General features: G+C 32.8%; 1 protein-coding gene across 1 annotated transcript in view; it reads right to left on the reverse strand.

The window, feature by feature from the left end:
• Positions 1-23,975, reverse strand: part of LOC143246652 (protein scribble homolog) — a 252,713-nt gene that overhangs the window by 18,494 nt on the left and 210,244 nt on the right. The window contains 3 exon segments of the mRNA XM_076493711.1: positions 17,258-17,423; positions 19,797-19,965; positions 21,551-21,724. Of these exon segments, the coding sequence (XP_076349826.1) occupies positions 17,258-17,423; positions 19,797-19,965; positions 21,551-21,724 (509 nt within the window).

Raw genomic sequence — 23,975 nt, forward strand, 5'->3', positions numbered from 1 at the left:
ATTCACTGGACTGTACAATACAAAACAAAGGTTAAACAACCCACACAGATACTTGCTACCTTCTAATACCTTACATGTATTATTCACTGGACTGTACAATACAAAAACAAAGGTTAAACAACTCACACAGATACTTGCTACCTTCTAATACCTTACATGTATTATTCACTGGACTGTACAATACAAAAAACAAAGGTTAAACAACCCACACAGATACTTGCTACCTTCTAATACCTTACATGTATCATTCACTGGACTGTACAACACAAAACAAAGGTTAAACAAGTACTTACTACCTTCTAATACCTTACATGTATCATTCACTGGACTGTACAACACAAAACAAAGGTTAAACAAGTACTTGCTACCTTCTAATACCTTACATGTATCATTCACTGGACTGTACAACACAAAAACAAAGGTTAAACAAGTACTTGCTACCTTCTAATACCTTACATGTATCATTCACTGGACTGTACAACACAAAAAAAGGTTAAACAAGTACTTGCTACCTTCTAATACCTTACATGTATTATTCACTGGACTGTACAATATAAAACAAAAGGTTAAACAAGTACTTGCTACCTTCTAATACCTTACATGTATCATTCACTGGACTGTACAACACAAAACAAAGGTTAAACAAGTACTTGCTACCTTCTAATACCTTACATGTATCATTCACTGGACTGTACAACACAAAACAAAGGTTAAACAAGTACTTGCTACCTTCTAATACCTTACATGTATCATTCACTGGACTGTACAATACAAAACAAAGGTTAAACAAGTACTTGCTACCTTCTAATACCTTACATGTATCATTCACTGGACTGTACAATACAAAACAAAGGTTAAACAAGTACTTGCTACCTTCTAATACCTTACATGTATCATTCACTGGACTGTACAATACAAAACAAAGGTTAAACAACCTACACAGATACTTGCTGCCTTCTAATACCTTACATGTATCATTCACTGGACTGTACAATACAAAAACAAAGGTTAAACAACCTACACAGATACTTGATGCTTTCTAATACCTTACATGTATTATTCACTGGACTGTACAATACAAAAACAAAGGTTAAACAACCCACACAGATACTTGCTACCTTCTACTGGGTTACATGTATCATTCACTGGACTGTACAATACAAAAACAAAGGTTAAACAACCCACACAGATACTTGCTACCTTCTAATACCTTACATGTATTATTCACTGGACTGTACAATACAAAAACAAAGGTTAAACAACCCACACAGATACTTGCTGCCTTCTAATACCTTACATGTATTATTCACTGGACTGTACAATACAAAAACAAAGGTTAAACAACCCACACAGATACTTGCTGCCTTCTAATACCTTACATGTATCATTCACTGGACTGTACAATACAAAAACAAAGGTTAAACAACCCACACAGATACTTGCTACCTTCTAATACCTTACATGTATTATTCACTGGACTGTACAATACAAAACAAAGGTTAAACAACCCACACAGATACTTGCTGCCTTCTAATACCTTACATGTATTATTCACTGGACTGTACAATACAAAACAAAGGTTAAACAACCCACACAGATACTTGCTACCTTCTAATACCTTACATGTATTATTCACTGGACTGTACAATACAAAACAAAGGTTAAACAACCCACACAGATACTTGCTGCCTTCTAATACCTTACATGTATTATTCACTGGACTGTACAATACAAAAACAAAGGTTAAACAACCCACACAGATACTTGCTACCTTCTAATACCTTACATGTATTATTCACTGGACTGTACAATACAAAAAAAAAGGTTAAACAACCCACACAGATACTTGCTACCTTCTAATACCTTACATGTATCATTCACTAGACTGTACAACACAAAAACAAAGATTAAACAAGTACTTGCTACCTTCTAATACCTTACATGTATCATTCACTAGAGTGTACAATATAAAAACAAAGGTTAAAGAAAGTACTTGCTACCTTCTAATACCTTACATGTATCATTCACTGGACTGTACAACACAAAAACAAAGGTTAAACAAGTACTTGCTACCTTCTAATACCTTACATGTATCATTCACTGGACTGTACAACACAAAACAAAGGTTAAACAAGTACTTGCTACCTTCTAATACCTTACAAGTATCATTCACTGGACTGTACAACACAAAAAAAAAGGTTAAACAAGTACTTGCTACCTTCTAATACCTTACATGTATTATTCACTGGACTGTACAATATAAAACAAAGGTTAAACAAGTACTTGCTACCTTCTAATACCTTACATGTATCATTCACTGGACTGTACAACACAAAAACAAAGGTTAAACAAGTACTTGCTACCTTCTAATACCTTACATGTATCATTCACTGGACTGTACAACACAAAAACAAAGGTTAAACAAGTACTTGCTACCTTCTAATACCTTACATGTATCATTCACTGGACTGTACAACACAAAAACAAAGGTTAAACAAGTACTTGCTACCTTCTAATACCTTACATGTATCATTCACTGGACTGTACAACACAAAAACAAAGGTTAAACAAGTACTTGCTACCTTCTAATACCTTACATGTATCATTCACTGGACTGTACAATACAAAAACAAAGGTTAAACAAGTACTTGCTAACTTCTAATACCTTACATGTATCATTCACTGGACTGTACAATACAAAAACAAAGGTTAAACAACCTACACAGATACTTGCTGCCTTCTAAAACCTTACATGTATCATTCACTGGACTGTACAATACAAAAACAAAGGTTAAACAACCTACACAGATACTTGCTACCTTCTAATACCTTACATGTATCATTCACTGGACTGTACAATACAAAAACAAAGGTTAAACAACCTACACAGATACTTGCTACCTTCTAATACCTTACATGTATTATTCACTGGACTGTATAATACAAAAACAAAGATTAAACAACCCACACAGATACTTGCTACCTTCTAATACCTTACATGTATCATTCACTGGACTGTACAATACAAAAACAAAGGTTAAACAACCCACACAGATACTTGCTACCTTCTAATACCTTACATGTATTATTCACTGGACTGTACAATACAAAAACAAAGGTTAAACAACCCACACAGATACTTGCTGCCTTCTAATACCTTACATGTATTATTCACTGGACTGTACAATACAAAACAAAGGTTAAACAACCCACACAGATACTTGCTGCCTTCTAATACCTTACATGTATTATTCACTGGACTGTACAATACAAAACAAAGGTTAAACAACCCACACAGATACTTGCTGCCTTCTAATACCTTACATGTATTATTCACTGGACTGTACAATACAAAACAAAGGTTAAACAACCCACACAGATACTTGCTACCTTCTAATACCTTACATGTATTATTCACTGGACTGTACAATACAAAACAAAGGTTAAACAACCCACACAGATACTTGCTACCTTCTAATACCTTACATGTATCATTCACTGGACTGTACAACACAAAAACAAAGGTTAAACAAGTACTTGCTACCTTCTAATACCTTACATGTATCATTCACTGGACTGTACAATATAAAACAAAGGTTAAACAAGTACTTGCTACCTTCTAATACCTTACATGTATCATTCACTGGACTGTACAATATAAAACAAAGGTTAAACAAGTACTTGCTACCTTCTAATACCTTACATGTATCATTCACTGGACTGTACAACACAAAACAAAGGTTAAACAAGTACTTGCTACCTTCTAATACCTTACATGTATCATTCACTGGACTGTACAACACAAAAACAAAGGTTAAACAAGTACTTGCTACCTTCTAATACCTTACATGTATCATTCACTGGACTGTACAACACAAAACAAAGGTTAAACAAGTACTTGCTACCTTCTAATACCTTACATGTATCATTCACTGGACTGTACAACACAAAACAAAGGTTAAACAAGTACTTGCTACCTTCTAATACCTTACATGTATCATTCACTGGACTGTACAACACAAAACAAAGGTTAAACAAGTACTTGCTACCTTCTAATACCTTACATGTATCATTCACTGGACTGTACAATACAAAACAAAGGTTAAACAAGTACTTGCTACCTTCTAATACCTTACATGTATCATTCACTGGACTGTACAACACAAAACAAAGGTTAAACAACCTACACAGATACTTGCTGCCTTCTAATACCTTACATGTATCATTCACTGGACTGTACAATACAAAACAAAGGTTAAACAACCTACACAGATACTTGCTACCTTCTAATACCTTACATGTATCATTCACTGGACTGTACAATACAAAAAACAAAGGTTAAACAACCTACACAGATACTTGCTACCTTCTAATACCTTACATGTATTATTCACTGGACTGTATAATACAAAACAAAGGTTAAACAACCCACACAGATACTTGCTACCTTCTAATACCTTACATGTATTATTCACTGGACTGTACAATACAAAACAAAGGTTAAACAACCCACACAGATACTTGCTACCTTCTAATACCTTACATGTATTATTCACTGGACTGTACAATACAAAACAAAGGTTAAACAACCCACACAGATACTTGCTACCTTCTAATACCTTACATGTATCATTCACTGGACTGTACAATACAAAACAAAGGTTAAACAAGTACTTGCTACCTTCTAATACCTTACATGTATCATTCACTGGACTGTACAATATAAAACAAAGGTTAAACAAGTACTTGCTACCTTCTAATACCTTACATGTATCATTCACTGGACTGTACAATATAAAACAAAGGTTAAACAAGTACTTGCTACCTTCTAATACCTTACATGTATCATTCACTGGACTGTACAATATAAAACAAAGGTTAAACAAGTACTTGCTACCTTCTAATACCTTACATGTATCATTCACTGGACTGTACAACACAAAACAAAGGTTAAACAAGTACTTGCTACCTTCTAATACCTTACATGTATCATTCACTGGACTGTACAATATAAAACAAAGGTTAAACAAGTACTTGCTACCTTCTAATACCTTACAAGTATCATTCACTGGACTGTACAACACAAAAACAAAGGTTAAACAAGTACTTGCTACCTTCTAATACCTTACATGTATCATTCACTGGACTGTACAACACAAAAACAAAGGTTAAACAAGTACTTGCTACCTTCTAATACCTTACAAGTATCATTCACTGGACTGTACAACACAAAAACAAAGGTTAAACAAGTACTTGCTACCTTCTAATACCTTACATGTATCATTCACTGGACTGTACAACACAAAACAAAGGTTAATCAAGTACTTGCTACCTTCTAATACCTTACATGTATTATTCACTGGACTGTACAATACAAAACAAAGGTTAAAAACCCACACAGATACTTGCTGCCTTCTAATACCTTACATGTATTATTCACTGGACTGTACAATACAAAAACAAAGGTTAAACAACCCACACAGATACTTGCTGCCTTCTAATACCTTACATGTATTATTCACTGGACTGTACAATACAAAAACAAAGGTTAAACAACCCACACAGATACTTGCTACCTTCTAATACCTTACATGTATCATTCACTAGACTGTACAACACAAAAACAAAGATTAAACAAGTACTTGCTACCTTCTAATACCTTACATGTATCATTCACTAGACTGTACAATATAAAAACAAAGGTTAAACAAGTACTTGCTACCTTCTAATACCTTACATGTATCATTCACTAGACTGTACAATATAAAAACAAAGGTTAAACAAGTACTTGCTACCTTCTAATACCTTACATGTATCATTCACTAGACTGTACAATATAAAAACAAAGGTTAAACAAGTACTTGCTACCTTCTAATACCTTACATGTATCATTCACTGGACTGTACAATACAAAAACAAAGGTTAAACAAGTACTTGCTACCTTCTAATACCTTACATGTATCATTCACTGGACTGTACAATATAAAAACAAAGGTTAAACAAGTACTTGCTACCTTCTAATACCTTACATGTATCATTCACTGGACTGTACAACACAAAAACAAAGGTTAAACAAGTACTTGCTACCTTCTAATACCTTACATGTATCATTCACTGGACTGTACAACACAAAAACAAAGGTTAAACAAGTACTTGCTACCTTCTAATACCTTACATGTATCATTCACTGGACTGTACAACACAAAAAACAAAGGTTAAACAAGTACTTGCTACCTTCTAATACCTTACATGTATCATTCACTGGACTGTACAACACAAAAACAAAGGTTAAACAAGTACTTGCTACCTTCTAATACCTTACATGTATTATTCACTGGACTGTACAATACAAAAACAAAGGTTAAACAACCCACACAGATACTTGCTGCCTTCTAATACCTTACATGTATTATTCACTGGACTGTACAATACAAAAACAAAGGTTAAACAACCCACACAGATACTTGCTGCCTTCTAATACCTTACATGTATTATTCACTGGACTGTACAATACAAAAACAAAGGTTAAACAACCCACACAGATACTTGCTACCTTCTAATACCTTACATGTATTATTCACTGGACTGTACAATACAAAAACAAAGGTTAAACAACCCACACAGATACTTGCTACCTTCTAATACCTTACATGTATCATTCACTAGACTGTACAACACAAAAACAAAGATTAAACAAGTACTTGCTACCTTCTAATACCTTACATGTATCATTCACTAGAGTGTACAATATAAAAACAAAGGTTAAAGAAGTACTTGCTACCTTCTAATACCTTACATGTATCATTCACTAGACTGTATAATATAAAAACAAAGGTTAAACAAGTACTTACTACCTTCTAATACCTTACATGTATCATTCACTGGACTGTACAACACAAAAACAAAGGTTAAACAAGTACTTGCTACCTTCTAATACCTTACATGTATCATTCACTGGACTGTACAATATAAAACAAAGGTTAAACAAGTACTTGCTACCTTCTAATACCTTACATGTATCATTCACTGGACTGTACAACACAAAACAAAGGTTAAACAAGTACTTGCTACCTTCTAATACCTTACATGTATCATTCACTGGACTGTACAACACAAAACAAAGGTTAAACAAGTACTTGCTACCTTCTAATACCTTACATGTATCATTCACTGGACTGTACAACACAAAAAACAAAGGTTAAACAAGTACTTGCTACCTTCTAATACCTTACATGTATCATTCACTGGACTGTACAACACAAAAACAAAGGTTAAACAAGTACTTGCTACCTTCTAATACCTTACATGTATCATTCACTGGACTGTACAATACAAAAACAAAGGTTAAACAAGTACTTGCTAACTTCTAATACCTTACATGTATCATTCACTGGACTGTACAATACAAAAACAAAGGTTAAACAACCCACACAGATACTTGCTGCCTTCTAATACCTTACATGTATTATTCACTAGACTGTACAATACAAAAACAAAGGTTAAACAACCCACACAGATACTTGCTGCCTTCTAATATCTTACATGTATTATTCACTGGACTGTACAATACAAAAACAAAGGTTAAACAACCCACACAGATACTTGCTACCTTCTAATACCTTACATGTATTATTCACTGGACTGTACAATACAAAAACAAAGGTTAAACAACCCACACAGATACTTGCTACCTTCTAATACCTTACATGTATCATTCACTGGACTGTACAACACAAAACAAAGATTAAACAAGTACTTGCTACCTTCTAATACCTTACATGTATCATTCACTGGACTGTACAATATAAAACAAGGTTAAAGAAGTACTTGCTACCTTCTAATACCTTACATGTATCATTCACTAGACTGTACAATATAAAAACAAAGGTTAAACAAGTACTTACTACCTTCTAATACCTTACATGTATCATTCACTAGACTGTACAATATAAAACAAAGGTTAAACAAGTACTTGCTACCTTCTAATACCTTACATGTATCATTCACTGGACTGTACAACACAAAACAAAGGTTAAACAAGTACTTGCTACCTTCTAATACCTTACATGTATCATTCACTGGACTGTACAACACAAAACAAAGGTTAAACAAGTACTTGCTACCTTCTAATACCTTACATGTATCATTCACTGGACTGTACAACACAAAACAAAGGTTAAACAAGTACTTGCTACCTTCTAATACCTTACATGTATCATTCACTGGACTGTACAACACAAAAAAAGGTTAAACAAGTACTTGCTACCTTCTAATACCTTACATGTATCATTCACTGGACTGTACAACACAAAAACAAAGGTTAAACAAGTACTTGCTACCTTCTAATACCTTACATGTATCATTCACTGGACTGTAAAATACAAAAACAAAGGTTAAACAAGTACTTGCTAACTTCTAATACCTTACATGTATCATTCACTGGACTGTACAACACAAAAACAAAGGTTAAACAACCTACGCAGATACTTGCTGCCTTCTAATACCTTACATGTATCATTCACTAGACTGTACAATACAAAAACAAAGGTTAAACAACCTACACAGATACTTGCTACCTTCTAATACCTTACATGTATCATTCACTAGACTGTACAATACAAAAACAAAGGTTAAACAACCTACACAGATACTTGCTACCTTCTAATACCTTACATGTATTATTCACTGGACTGTATAATACAAAACAAAGGTTAAACAACCCACACAGATACTTGCTACCTTCTAATACCTTACATGTATTATTCACTGGACTGTACAATACAAAAACAAAGGTTAAACAACCCACACAGATACTTGCTACCTTCTAATACCTTACATGTATTATTCACTGGACTGTACAATACAAAAACAATGGTTAAACAACCCACACAGATACTTGCTACCTTCTAATACCTTACATGTATCATTCACTAGACTGTACAACACAAAAACAAAGATTAAACAAGTACTTGCTACCTTCTAATACCTTACATGTATCATTCACTAGACTGTACAATATAAAAACAAAGGTTAAACAAGTACTTGCTACCTTCTAATACCTTACATGTATCATTCACTAGACTGTACAATATAAAAACAAAGGTTAAACAAGTACTTGCTACCTTCTAATACCTTACATGTATCATTCACTAGACTGTACAATATAAAAACAAAGGTTAAACAAGTACTTGCTACCTTCTAATACCTTACATGTATCATTCACTGGACTGTACAACACAAAAACAAAGGTTAAACAAGTACTTGCTACCTTCTAATACCTTACATGTATCATTCACTGGACTGTACAATATAAAAACAAAGGTTAAACAAGTACTTGCTACCTTCTAATACCTTACATGTATCATTCACTGGACTGTACAACACAAAAACAAAGGTTAAACAAGTACTTGCTACCTTCTAATACCTTACATGTATCATTCACTGGACTGTACAACACAAAAACAAGAGTTAAACAAGTACTTGCTACCTTCTAATACCTTACAAGTATCATTCACTGGACTGTACAACACAAAAACAAAGGTTAAACAAGTACTTGCTACCTTCTAATACCTTACAAGTATCATTCACTGGACTGTACAACACAAAAACAAAGGTTAAACAAGTACTTGCTACCTTCTAATACCTTACATGTATTATTCACTGGACTGTACAATACAAAAACAAAGGTTAAACAACCCACACAGATACTTGCTGCCTTCTAATACCTTACATGTATTATTCACTGGACTGTACAATACAAAAACAAAGGTTAAACAACCCACACAGATACTTGCTGCCTTCTAATACCTTACATGTATCATTCACTGGACTGTACAACACAAAAACAAAGGTTAAACAACCTACGCAGATACTTGCTGCCTTCTAATACCTTACATGTATCATTCACTAGACTGTACAATACAAAAACAAAGGTTAAACAACCCACACAGATACTTGCTACCTTCTAATACCTTACATGTATTATTCACTGGACTGTACAATACAAAAACAAAGGTTAAACAACCCACACAGATACTTGCTACCTTCTAATACCTTACATGTATCATTCACTAGACTGTACAACACAAAAACAAAGCTTAAACAAGTACTTGCTACCTTCTAATACCTTACATGTATCATTCACTGGACTGTACAACACAAAAACAAAGGTTAAACAAGTACTTGCTACCTTCTAATACCTTACATGTATCATTCACTAGACTGTACAATATAAAAACAAAGGTTAAACAAGTACTTGCTACCTTCTAATACCTTACATGTATCATTCACTGGACTGTACAACACAAAAACAAAGGTTAAACAAGTACTTGCTACCTTCTAATACCTTACAAGTATCATTCACTGGACTGTACAACACAAAAACAAAGGTTAAACAAGTACTTGCTACCTTCTAATACCTTACATGTATTATTCACTGGACTGTACAATACAAAAACAAAGGTTAAACAACCCACACAGATACTTGCTGCATTCTAATACCTTACATGTATTATTCACTGGACTGTACAATACAAAAACAAAGGTTAAACAACCCACACAGATACTTGCTGCCTTCTAATACCTTACATGTATTATTCACTGGACTGTACAATACAAAAACAAAGGTTAAACAACCCACACAGATACTTGCTGCCTTCTAATACCTTACATGTATTATTCACTGGACTGTACAATACAAAAACAAAGGTTAAACAACCCACACAGATACTTGCTACCTTCTAATACCTTACATGTATTATTCACTGGACTGTACAATACAAAAACAAAAGTTAAACAACCCACACAGATACTTGCTACCTTCTAATACCTTACATGTATCATTCACTAGACTGTACAACACAAAAACAAAGCTTAAACAAGTACTTGCTACCTTCTAATACCTTACATGTATCATTCACTGGACTGTACAACACAAAAACAAAGGTTAAACAAGTACTTGCTACCTTCTAATACCTTACATGTATCATTCACTAGACTGTACAATATAAAAACAAAGGTTAAACAAGTACTTGCTACCTTCTAATACCTTACATGTATCATTCACTGGACTGTACAACACAAAACAAAGGTTAAACAAGTACTTGCTACCTTCTAATACCTTACAAGTATCATTCACTGGACTGTACAACACAAAAACAAAGGTTAAACAAGTACTTGCTACCTTCTAATACCTTACATGTATCATTCACTGGACTGTACAACACAAAAACAAAGGTTAAACAAGTACTTGCTACCTTCTAATACCTTACATGTATCATTCACTGGACTGTACAACACAAAAACAAAGGTTAAACAAGTACTTGCTACCTTCTAATACCTTACATGTATCATTCACTGGACTGTACAATACAAAAACAAAGGTTAAACAAGTACTTGCTAACTTCTAATACCTTACATGTATCATTCACTGGACTGTACAACACAAAAACAAAGGTTAAACAACCTACGCAGATACTTGCTGCCTTCTAATACCTTACATGTATCATTCACTAGACTGTACAATACAAAAACAAAGGTTAAACAACCTACACAGATACTTGCTACCTTCTAATACCTTACATGTATCATTCACTAGACTGTACAATACAAAAACAAAGGTTAAACAACCTACACAGATACTTGCTACCTTCTAATACCTTACATGTATTATTCACTGGACTGTATAATACAAAAACAAAGGTTAAACAACCCACACAGATAGTTGCTACCTTCTAATACCTTACATGTATTATTCACTGGACTGTACAATACAAAAACAAAGGTTAAACAACCCACACAGATACTTGCTACCTTCTAATACCTTACATGTATTATTCACTGGACTGTACAATACAAAAACAAAGGTTAAACAACCCACACAGATACTTGCTGCCTTCTAATACCTTACATGTATTATTCACTGGACTGTACAATACAAAACAAAGGTTAAACAACCCACACAGATACTTGCTACCTTCTAATACCTTACATGTATTATTCACTGGACTGTACAATACAAAAACAAAGGTTAAACAACCCACACAGATACTTGCTACCTTCTAATACCTTACATGTATCATTCACTAGACTGTACAACACAAAAACAAAGATTAAACAAGTACTTGCTACCTTCTAATACCTTACATGTATCATTCACTAGAGTGTACAATATAAAAACAAAGGTTAAAGAAGTACTTGCTACCTTCTAATACCTTACATGTATCATTCACTAGACTGTACAATATAAAAACAAATGTTAAACAAGTACTTACTACCTTCTAATACCTTACATGTATCATTCACTGGACTGTACAACACAAAAACAAAGGTTAAACAAGTACTTGCTACCTTCTAATACCTTACATGTATCATTCACTAGACTGTACAATATAAAAACAAAGGTTAAACAAGTACTTGCTACCTTCTAATACCTTACATGTATCATTCACTGGACTGTACAACACAAAACAAAGGTTAAACAAGTACTTGCTACCTTCTAATACCTTACAAGTATCATTCACTGGACTGTACAACACAAAACAAAGGTTAAACAAGTACTTGCTACCTTCTAATACCTTACATGTATCATTCACTGGACTGTACAACACAAAAACAAAGGTTAAACAAGTACTTGCTACCTTCTAATACCTTACATGTATCATTCACTGGACTGTACAACACAAAAACAAAGGTTAAACAAGTACTTGCTACCTTCTAATACCTTACATGTATCATTCACTGGACTGTACAACACAAAAACAAAGGTTAAACAAGTACTTGCTACCTTCTAATACCTTACATGTATCATTCAGTGGACTGTACAATACAAAAACAAAGGTTAAACAAGTACTTGCTAACTTCTAATACCTTACATGTATCATTCACTGGACTGTACAATACAAAAACAAAGGTTAAACAACCCACACAGATACTTGATACCTTCTAATACCTTACATGTATTATTCACTGGACTGTACAATACAAAAACAAAGGTTAAACAACCCACACAGATACTTGCTACCTTCTAATACCTTACATGTATCATTCACTAGACTGTACAACACAAAAACAAAGATTAAACAAGTACTTGCTACCTTCTAATACCTTACATGTATCATTCACTAGACTGTACAATATAAAAACAAAGGTTAAACAAGTACTTGCTACCTTCTAATACCTTACATGTATCATTCACTAGACTGTACAATATAAAAACAAAGGTTAAACAAGTACTTGCTACCTTCTAATACCTTACATGTATCATTCACTGGACTGTACAATATAAAACAAAGGTTAAACAAGTACTTGCTACCTTCTAATACCTTACATGTATCATTCACTGGACTGTACAACACAAAAACAAAGGTTAAACAAGTACTTGCTACCTTCTAATACCTTACATGTATCATTCACTAGACTGTACAATATAAAAACAAAGGTTAAACAAGTACTTGCTACCTTCTAATACCTTACATGTATCATTCACTGGACTGTACAACACAAAAACAAAGGTTAAACAAGTACTTGCTACCTTCTAATACCTTACATGTATCATTCACTGGACTGTACAACACAAAAACAAAGGTTAAACAAGTACTTGCTACCTTCTAATACCTTACAAGTATCATTCACTGGACTGTACAACACAAAAACAAAGGTTAAACAAGTACTTGCTACCTTCTAATACCTTAGAAGTATCATTCACTGGACTGTACAACACAAAAACAAAGGTTAAACAAGTACTTGCTACCTTCTAATACCTTACATGTATTATTCACTGGACTGTACAATATAAAAACAAAGGTTAAACAAGTACTTGCTACCTTCTAATACCTTACATGTATCATTCACTGGACTGTACAACACAAAAACAAAGGTTAAACAAGTACTTGCTATCTTCTAATACCTTACATGTATCATTCACTGGACTGTACAACACAAAAACAAAGGTTAAACAAGTACTTGCTACCTTCTAATACCTTACATGTATTATTCACTGGACTGTACAATATAAAAACAAAGGTTAAACAAGTACTTGCTACCTTCTAAAAACCTTACATGTATCATTCACTGGACTGTACAACACAAAAACAAAGGTTAAACAAGTACTTGCTACCTTCTAATACCTTACATGTATCATTCACTGGACTGTACAACACAAAAACAAAGGTTAAACAAGTACTTGCTACCTTCTAATACCTTACATGTATCATTCACTGGACTGTACAATACAAAAACAAAGGTTAAACAAGTACTTGCTACCTTCTAATACCTTACATGTATCATTCACTGGACTGTACAATACAAAAACAAAGGTTAAACAAGTACTTGCTGCCTTCTAATGCCTTACATGTATCATTCACTGGACTGTTCAACACAAAAACAAAGGTTAAACAACCTACGCAGATACTTGCTGCCTTCTAATACCTTATATGTATCATTCACTAGACTGTACAATACAAAAACAAAGGTTAAACAACCTACACAGATACTTGCTACCTTCTAATACCTTACATGTATCATTCACTAGACTGTACAATACAAAAACAAAGGTTAAACAACCTACACAGATACTTGCTACCTTCTAATACCTTACATGTATCATTCACTGGACTGTATAATACAAAAACAAAGGTTAAACAACCTATGCAGATACTTGCTGCCTTCTAATACCTTACATGTATCATTCACTAGACTGTACAATATAAAAACAAAGGTTAAACAAGTAATTGCTGCCTTCTAATACCTTACATGTATTATTCACTGGACTGTACAATACAAAAACAAAGGTTAAACAACCTACGCAGATAGTTGCTACCTTCTAATACCTTACATGTATCATTCACTGGACTGTACAATACAAAAACAAAGGTTAAACAACCTACACAGATACTTGCTACCTTCTAATACCTTACATGTATCATTCACTAGACTGTACAATATAAAAACAAAGGTTAAACAAGTACTTGCTACCTTCCAATACCTTACATGTATCATTCACTGGATTGTACAACACAAAAACAAAGGTTAAACAACCTACACAGATACTTGCTACCTTCTAATACCTTACATGTATTATTCACTGGACTGTACAATACAAAAACAAAGGTTAAACAAGTACTTGCTACCTTCTAATACCTTACATGTATCATTCACTAGACTGTACAATATAAAAAGAAAGGTTAAACAAGTACTTGCTACCTTCTAATACGTTACATGTATCATTCACTAGACTGTACAATATAAAAACAAAGGTTAAACAAGTACTTGCTACCTTCTAATGCCTTACATGTATCATTCACTGGACTGTACAACACAAAAACAAAGGTTAAACAAGTACTTGCTACCTTCTAATACCTTACAAGTATCATTCACTGGACTGTACAACACAAAAACGAAGGTTAAACAAGTACTTGCTACCTTCTAATACCTTACATGTATCATTCACTAGACTGTACAATACAAAAACAAAGGTTAAACAACCTACACAGATACTTGCTACCTTCTAATACCTTACATGTATCATTCACTAGACTGTACAATACAAAAACAAAGGTTAAACAACCTACACAGATACTTGCTACCTTCTAATACCTTACATGTATCATTCACTAGACTGTACAATACAAAAACAAAGGTTAAACAACCTACACAGATACTTGCTACCTTCTAATACCTTACATGTATCATTCACTAGACTGTACAATACAAAAACAAAGGTTAAACAACCTACACAGATACTTGCTACCTTCTAATACCTTACATGTATCATTCACTGGACTGTATAATACAAAAACAAAGGTTAAACAACCTACACAGATACTTGCTACCTTCTAATACCTTACATGTATCATTCACTGGACTGTACAATACAAAAACAAAGGTTAAACAACCTACGCAGATACTTGCTACCTTCTAATACCTTACATGTATCATTCACTAGACTGTACAATATAAAAACAAAGGTTAAACAAGTACTTGCTACCTTCTAATACCTTACATGTATCATTCACTGGACTGTACAACACAAAAACAAAGGTTAAACAACCTACGCAGATACTTGCTACCTTCTAATACCTTACATGTATCATTCACTAGACTGTACAATATAAAAACAAAGGTTAAACAAGTACTTGCTACCTTCTAATACCTTACATGTATCATTCACTGGACTGTACAACACAAAAACAAAGGTTAAACAACCTACACAGATACTTGCTACCTTCTAATACCTTACATGTATCATTCACTGGACTGTACAATACAAAAACAAAGGTTAAACAACCTACGCAGATACTTGCTACCTTCTAATACCTTACATGTATCATTCACTGGACTGTATAATACAAAAACAAAGGTTAAACAACCCACACAGATACTTGCTACCTTCCAATACCTTACATGTATCATTCACTAGACTGTACAATATAAAAACAAAGGTTAAACAAGTACTTGCTACCTTCTAATACCTTACATGTATCATTCACTGGACTGTACAACACAAAAACAAAGGTTAAACAACCTACACAGATACTTGCTACCTTCTAATACCTAACATGTATCATTCACTGGACTGTACAACACAAAAACAAAGGTTAAACAACCTACACAGATACTTGCTACCTTCTAATACCTTACATGTATCATTCACTGGACTGTACAATACAAAAACAAAGGTTAACCAACCTACACAGATACTTGCTACCTTCTAATACCTTACATGTATTATTCACTGGACTGTATAATACAAAAACAAAGGTTAAACAACCCACACAGATACTTGCTACCTTCTAATACCTTACAAGTATCATTCACTGGACTGTATAATACAAAAACTTGACATCTTCTACTTTATGTAACAGACTAAAAGAAATACTTTCTATCTTATAGTACATATAATGTACTGTCTCATCAATTCTCCAATATAGACACTTTCTATGCTCTAACACCATCTAGCCAAGTAACAATTTATACACACTACCTTTAGAGCATGGTGAATACATTCTCCAACCAACACAAGTGTTTGCTACCTTTAGGCACTATCTGGACAACACTTCAATCTGAGTTCAATTACTTTTCTTGTACAATTAAGACATTTAATTTAAATTTCTACATCTAAGGTCTTGTAATCTTATACAGGGTGTTCGGAAAGTCACTGTGCAGTTTTGTCTGTTAATAAATATATAAGTGCACAGTGACTTTCCGAACACCCTGTATAAGGGTAGCTAGTGAAGGTAGAGAAAAAACAGTATGGTACCTGTTGTCTTTCTGTTCATTCTCATCCAAGTTTCCATTTTGACCAAATAATCCTTCCTTATGATTACTGCTGAATTCTTCAGATTGTGTACTATCCTCACACTTAGTCCTATCTACTGTTTGGTCTGGTTGAATGTGTTGCTCCGTTGGTGTTGATGGTGTGTGTTCTACTTGAAAAAGAGCATTCATGAAATACATTGAGAACACAAACTGTGGTTACCAACTTTAACAGTAAACTACTTTGGATACTTACAAATCGTATTATTCTTCCAAACAATAGAATGTCGTCGTGAATACTTAAACAATGAAACTCCTCTCACTTTTTCCCCTCAACAATCTAACAGTTCAAAATATTCAAAATAAAAACATGGCAGGTAAGAGAAACAAAAAAATGTAAATTGTAAAACTATTGTTTTTTACAACAATTTTTACTCATGTGTCTCAAACATGACGAGTCAATTTTATAACAACAACAACAACACTAAAACTAGTATATTTATTACTGTCGAGATCACAGTTTCAGTAAAATTAATATGAACAAAAACATGTTTAAAGGTTGATGACGACTTATTCTTGATAACAATAAACAGTTTATGTTTAAAACTGAATTGCTATCTTTCCTTTATACCTAAAAAGTAAAATGCTCACACGAATCATCATAGCAATGAATAAATATTATACATTATTTAAACAATAGATTTAGGCCACATTTCATTGAGAAAAGCAGTTGATGGTTTCAGTTATATACACAACTTAAAATCATTACTCACAACTACAGTCTTGTTTCTGAGATCTTGGAGTAATTTCAATTATTACACTGTACACACTGGAAAGATTCTCGGTAAGAATTTATCAAGTGTACAGAAACAGGCAGTAGAGAATTTCATTATGTACTCTTCAGAAAAAAATAATTTATTTCTGTTGGATGTAATCCGAAATAACCTTGGTTTGTCATGTATATATATATATTTCTGATAAAACATAAATACTTATCAATAATGAAACAAAATGATGTAATGCCTTATTAAGCTATAGAAACATACTGTGTCAAATAACTACAGACATATACTAACAGCTAAATACTTAGTGACAGTAGTGTTTTATTATTCAATTTTTCAAATATGAGAGAAGAGTTTCATGTGTATTTGACTGTGAATTATTACCACTTCTACTTCAGTAAACTCTGTGATTTAAATCTATCATAAAGAAAGGTTACTACAGCTAATTACTTTAGTACCTTAAATTAGGTTTAAAGCAAATTTCCAATCACACAGTATAATGACTCCTCGGGAAACAAAATACAACATATCAACAAACAAACACTCCAGAGAAATGATCTAACCTTATTGTTATCCATGAATACAGGAAGAACTGACACAGCAGTGTTTAGGATAGCAATAAGCTCAAAACCACATTTCAGTGCAATCACATGCACAGCTTTCACTTATAAATCAAAGGATAGGAAAATTCCTAAACCTTAGAAGTCATTGCAATGAAAGTGAGTAAATTTCCTGGTATAGTTAAGTTATTACACAGAGGTTCAAGATTGACCGAGGTTCATAGACCAAAATATCACCAGGTTCTAGCCACTTCCTTAAAACAACATGTTTTCCCATCACTTCCATTCAACTCAATGCAGTTCCTAATGTAATTACAAAAAGCATAATAATAGAATTCTAACGTGTTGACTGAATTCATAAGGTACAATGTTATTCTGAAGATTTTCATGTTCATGTACTACACATATATAATTGATACTTGTAGCTTTCAATACTTGGTGAAATTCAGCTTTCCTAGCAAAAACGCATTTGTTACAAATGAGGTATTTCTGAAATGCATAACTGTCTTTTTTTTTCTCAGTTCTGTACCACACTTATGTTCATGTCTACTATTACATGTAAAAACTAGTTATTAGTCCTTTAAGATTTATTCAAATTATTTTAAGCCTAATAGTAAGTTACGTATACATGAAACCACACATACTAATAATACCTTTTTCTGTTTTTATAAACTCAGTAATAACGTATCATATGTATACCTGTTACAAGTATAACCCAATTCCTTATACAGTTAGATAGTATGAACTCTCTACAACAGAACGTTACATTCTTCCTTCCTTACTATATTTCATCACTGGCAAGTGCCTATAAGACACAAAATATGACTATTTTAAAATAACTCAATCAAATATGACAGTTTGGAAATAATCTATTTTGGAGTATTGTGATTAGTCCAGTTTGTTTTCTTTCACAAGTTTGCACACGATGAAACAAGGACTATCTGCACAAAACACTCACAAGTTTGCACATGATGAAACAAGGACTATCTGCACAAAACACTCTTAACTTTCAATTCAAGGACTAGAAGCAAGATGTGTAGTTACGAGCACACACCTCCAACCCTTGGTCGATTCTTGTCTAATCGAATAGCACGTGGACCACATTTCTGCAACAACTGAGTCACGAACCACCCATGATCAGATTGAAAGTCTGGGCATGCTAACCAATCTAATTCATTTATTAGCAAAGAATTTGACAAACCTGGACTGTCTTGTTGTGTTCCAATTCCTGATACCTGGTGAGGAAATTCTCTGTCACTTGGTGGGGGTGGAGGGGACACAGACGCAGCCTGTTCAAACTTCTTTCTCTTTTCAACAAAAGAGAGAACTGCGGGGTCAGGCTCAACACTGCCGGGAGGTCCATGGTTATCCTACAGAAAATGTACATAAACTGTAAAGCTTTCACATACATTTAAACTCTAAAGTAACTATCTATCAAAATACACTAGAGGAAAAGACTCACACGATGAGTCTGAAAGTCAGTTATTGTTTTGAAATGTTATTATAAAGAAAATAATAATAATCTTTAAACTATATAAATACACACTTTTAAACAGTGTTTCATTTCTAAAACATTACGAAAACAAAAGGTATTGTATCCCTGTTGATGAGTGTGTGAACATGTGCATGTGTCAGATAATTCTGAGTTTTGGAAAATAACTATTTGAACCTTATTGAAGCTACTACTTTATTTGGTCTTGAGAAGACTAATGTAAGTCTAATCAAACAATCTGAAATACAACCAAGGCATTCTTAGGATTGATTACAATGTTTCAGTGTTCAGATTTAAGAGACAAAAATGTGAAACATTCTGAACAATAGAAGTAGAGAAGAACATTCAGGAATCAGGAACAGCTTTTTGAGTAAAATTATCTAGTGAAAATTTTTATTTATTCAGTTAAAATATATTATCATCTCCCTTTGTAAAGAAAACTGAACAACACACACGTTTAGGAAATATTTGTAAACACTGTTCTCTTGACTAAAGAAAGAAAGAGAAAATTACTGTTTGAACCATCTGTAGACACTGGTTCTTAACTCAATGTACAAACAATCAGAGAGAAAATTACTGTTTGAACCATCTGTAGACACTGGTTCTTAACTCAATGTACAAACAAACAGAGAGAAAATTACTGTTTGAACCATCTGTAGACACTGGTTCTTAACTCAATGTACAAACAAACAGAGAGAAAATTACTGTTTGAACCATCTGTAGACACTGGTTCTTAACTCAATGTACAAACAAACAGAGAGAAAACTACTGTTTGACCCATCTGTAAACACTGGTTCTTAACTTAATGTATAGACAAACAAAATTACTGTTTGACCCATCTGTTAACACTGGTTCTTAACTTAATGTACAAACAAACAGAGAGAAAATTACTGTTTGAACCATCTGTAGACACTGGTTCTTAACTTAATGTACAAACAAACAGAGAGAAAATTACTGTTTGAACCATCTGTAGACACTGGTTCTTAACTTAATGTACAAACAGACAGAGAGAAAATTACTGTTTGAACCATCTGTAGACACTGGTTCTTAACTTAATGTACAAACAAACAGAGAGAAAATTACTGTTTGAACCATCTGTAGACACTGGTTCTTAACTTAATGTACAAACAAACAGAGAGAAAACTAATGTTTGAAACATACATAAACACTGTAACTTAATGTACAAACAAACAGAGAGAAAACTAATGTTTGAAACATCTGACAGAACAAATACTTCAGTGTACAAAGATAAAGTCCAAGTTAAAAGGATTCAATAGTGGGCTTAACTGAAGCTTTTGACAAATGTGTAAAAAATCCTTTACAAATTATAGAACAAAAGGAAAGAGAAACTTTATGACCACATATCACTATATATTTAAGTTTCTAACGTGTACTTAATATTATATACAATTTATACAGAAATTAGACCCTGCACTGAAACTTGCTTTGCATAATTGGCATACCTTGAGCCTCCCAGAGTCCACTGGATCAAGACGCAAGTTCCTACTGGTATCCATCTGTACATCTCCCAGAACAGGGACAGAGGTGCAGTTGCAAGAAGGCAAAGGGGAAGATGTAGGAGAGGGAGTGTACCCCAAAGGAGGTACAGGGGAAGGGGTAGACCTTGAGCCAGCAGGCTGAAATGATTAGAAAGGAAAATAGAGGGAGAGTTTTAGGTAATTAAGTGGTAAATAATGCACATATAGTGTATTTTCAGTGATACAGCCATGCACAAGCATCAGCCACTACACCATAGTTGCACATAAAAACCAGTTTTATATGATTATATTACACACACATACATTGATTAAAATGTCAGTGCACAACATACTAATTTATGGTACGTGCTAACATGTTATTTTCCGTGCCACTATGAAAACAATCCCTTCAAACTATATACATACACACGTTTCGTTCATGTAGTGCAAAACATACATAAACCAATGCAACAAGTCATCTCAAAAACAATATTGAAAATGAACAAAATGCAAAGAACATACTTGCTTTTAAAATTCATGATTTATAAAATTAAAAATATGTGGTTAGTGAAAACAAAAGTGATTTTTGAGGAATCTTCTTTCAAAATTAAAACGTTTTGTGCCAAGCAACATGTGCATGTGAAGTACTGTGCCAAATTTGAAGTTAGAAACTGTTGCATTGTGACTCCTGAAGACATGTTAACCATACTAATAGCATGCTAAGTTGCATATAACGTTTGCTCTTCAGTTTTTCTGCCTAGGTTGTAGAATGTCAGAACTACATTAAAGAAGGTATATACTCATAGAGACTGAAACTAGATAATAATTGGTTCTTGAGGGGTATTCACTGTAAACAATAAAGAAAAAGTGAAATACAGATAAGACTACCAAAATCATTTACCTAAGGCAAAGTTAGATAGACAACTTATTAGTGAATAAAACAAAGTATATTGGTGTAGCTGTTGAGACTTCATAAAAAAATATGGGTAAAACACAATATAGACATGAAGATACTTTGACAAAAAGAAACAGAGACTATATACTAAAGTATCATTATGATTAGACAAAACTATACTGTTTAATGTACTAAAGTATCATTATCATAAGACAAAACTACACTGTTTAATATACTAAAGTATCATTATCATAAGACAGAACTATACTGTTTAATGTACTAAGGTATCATTATCATAAGACAGAACTATACTGTTTAATGTACTAAAGTATCATTATCATAAGACAAAACTATACTGTTTAATATACTAAAGTATCATTATCATAAGACAAAACTATACTGTTTAATATACTAAAGTATCATTATCATAAGACAAAACTATACTGTTTAATATACTAAAGTATCATTATCATAAGACAAAACTATACTGTTTAATATACTAAAGTATCATTATCATAAGACAAAACTATACTGTTTAATGTACTAAAGTATCATTATCATAAGACAGAACTACACTGTTTAATGTACTAAAGTATCATTATCATAAGACAGAACTACACTGTTTAATGTACTAAAGTATCATTATCATAAGACAGAACTATACTGTTTAATGTACTAAAGTATCATTATCATAAAACAGAACTATACTGTTTAATGTACTAAAGTATCATTATCATAAGACAGAACTATACTGTTTAATGTACTAAAGTATCATTATCATAAGACAGAACTACACTGTTTAATGTACTAAAGTATCATTATCATAAGACAGAACTATACTGTTTAATGTACTAAAGTATCATTATCATAAGACAAAACTATACTGTTTAATGTACTAAAGTATCATTATCATAAGACAGAACTATACTGTTTAATGTACTAAAGTATCATTATCATAAGACAGAACTACACTGTTTAATGTACTAAAGTATCATTATCATAAGACAGAACTACACTGTTTAATGTACTAAAGTATCATTATCATAAGACAGAACTACACTGTTTAATGTACTAAAGTATCATTATCATAAGACAGAACTACACTGTTTAATGTACTAAAGTATCATTATCATAAGACAGAAATATACTGTTTAATGTACTAAAATATCATTATCATAAGACAGAACTACACTGTTTAATGTACTAAAGTATCATTATCATAAGACAGAAATATACTGTTTAATGTACTAAAATATCATTATCATAAGACAGAAATATACTGTTTAATGTACTAAAGTATCATTATCATAAGACAGAACTATACTGTTTAATGTACTAAAGTATCATTATCATAAGACAGAACTATACTGTTTAATGTACTAAAGTATCATTATCATAAGACAGAACTATACTGTTTAATGTACTAAAGTATCATTATCATAAGACAGAACTATACTGTTTAATGTACTAAAGTATCATTATCATAAGACAGAACTATACTGTTTAATGTACTAA

The sequence above is a fragment of the Tachypleus tridentatus genome, chromosome 3, assembly GCF_004210375.1.
Source record: "Tachypleus tridentatus isolate NWPU-2018 chromosome 3, ASM421037v1, whole genome shotgun sequence".
In the NCBI taxonomy this organism is placed as follows: Eukaryota; Metazoa; Arthropoda; class Merostomata; order Xiphosura; family Limulidae; genus Tachypleus; species Tachypleus tridentatus.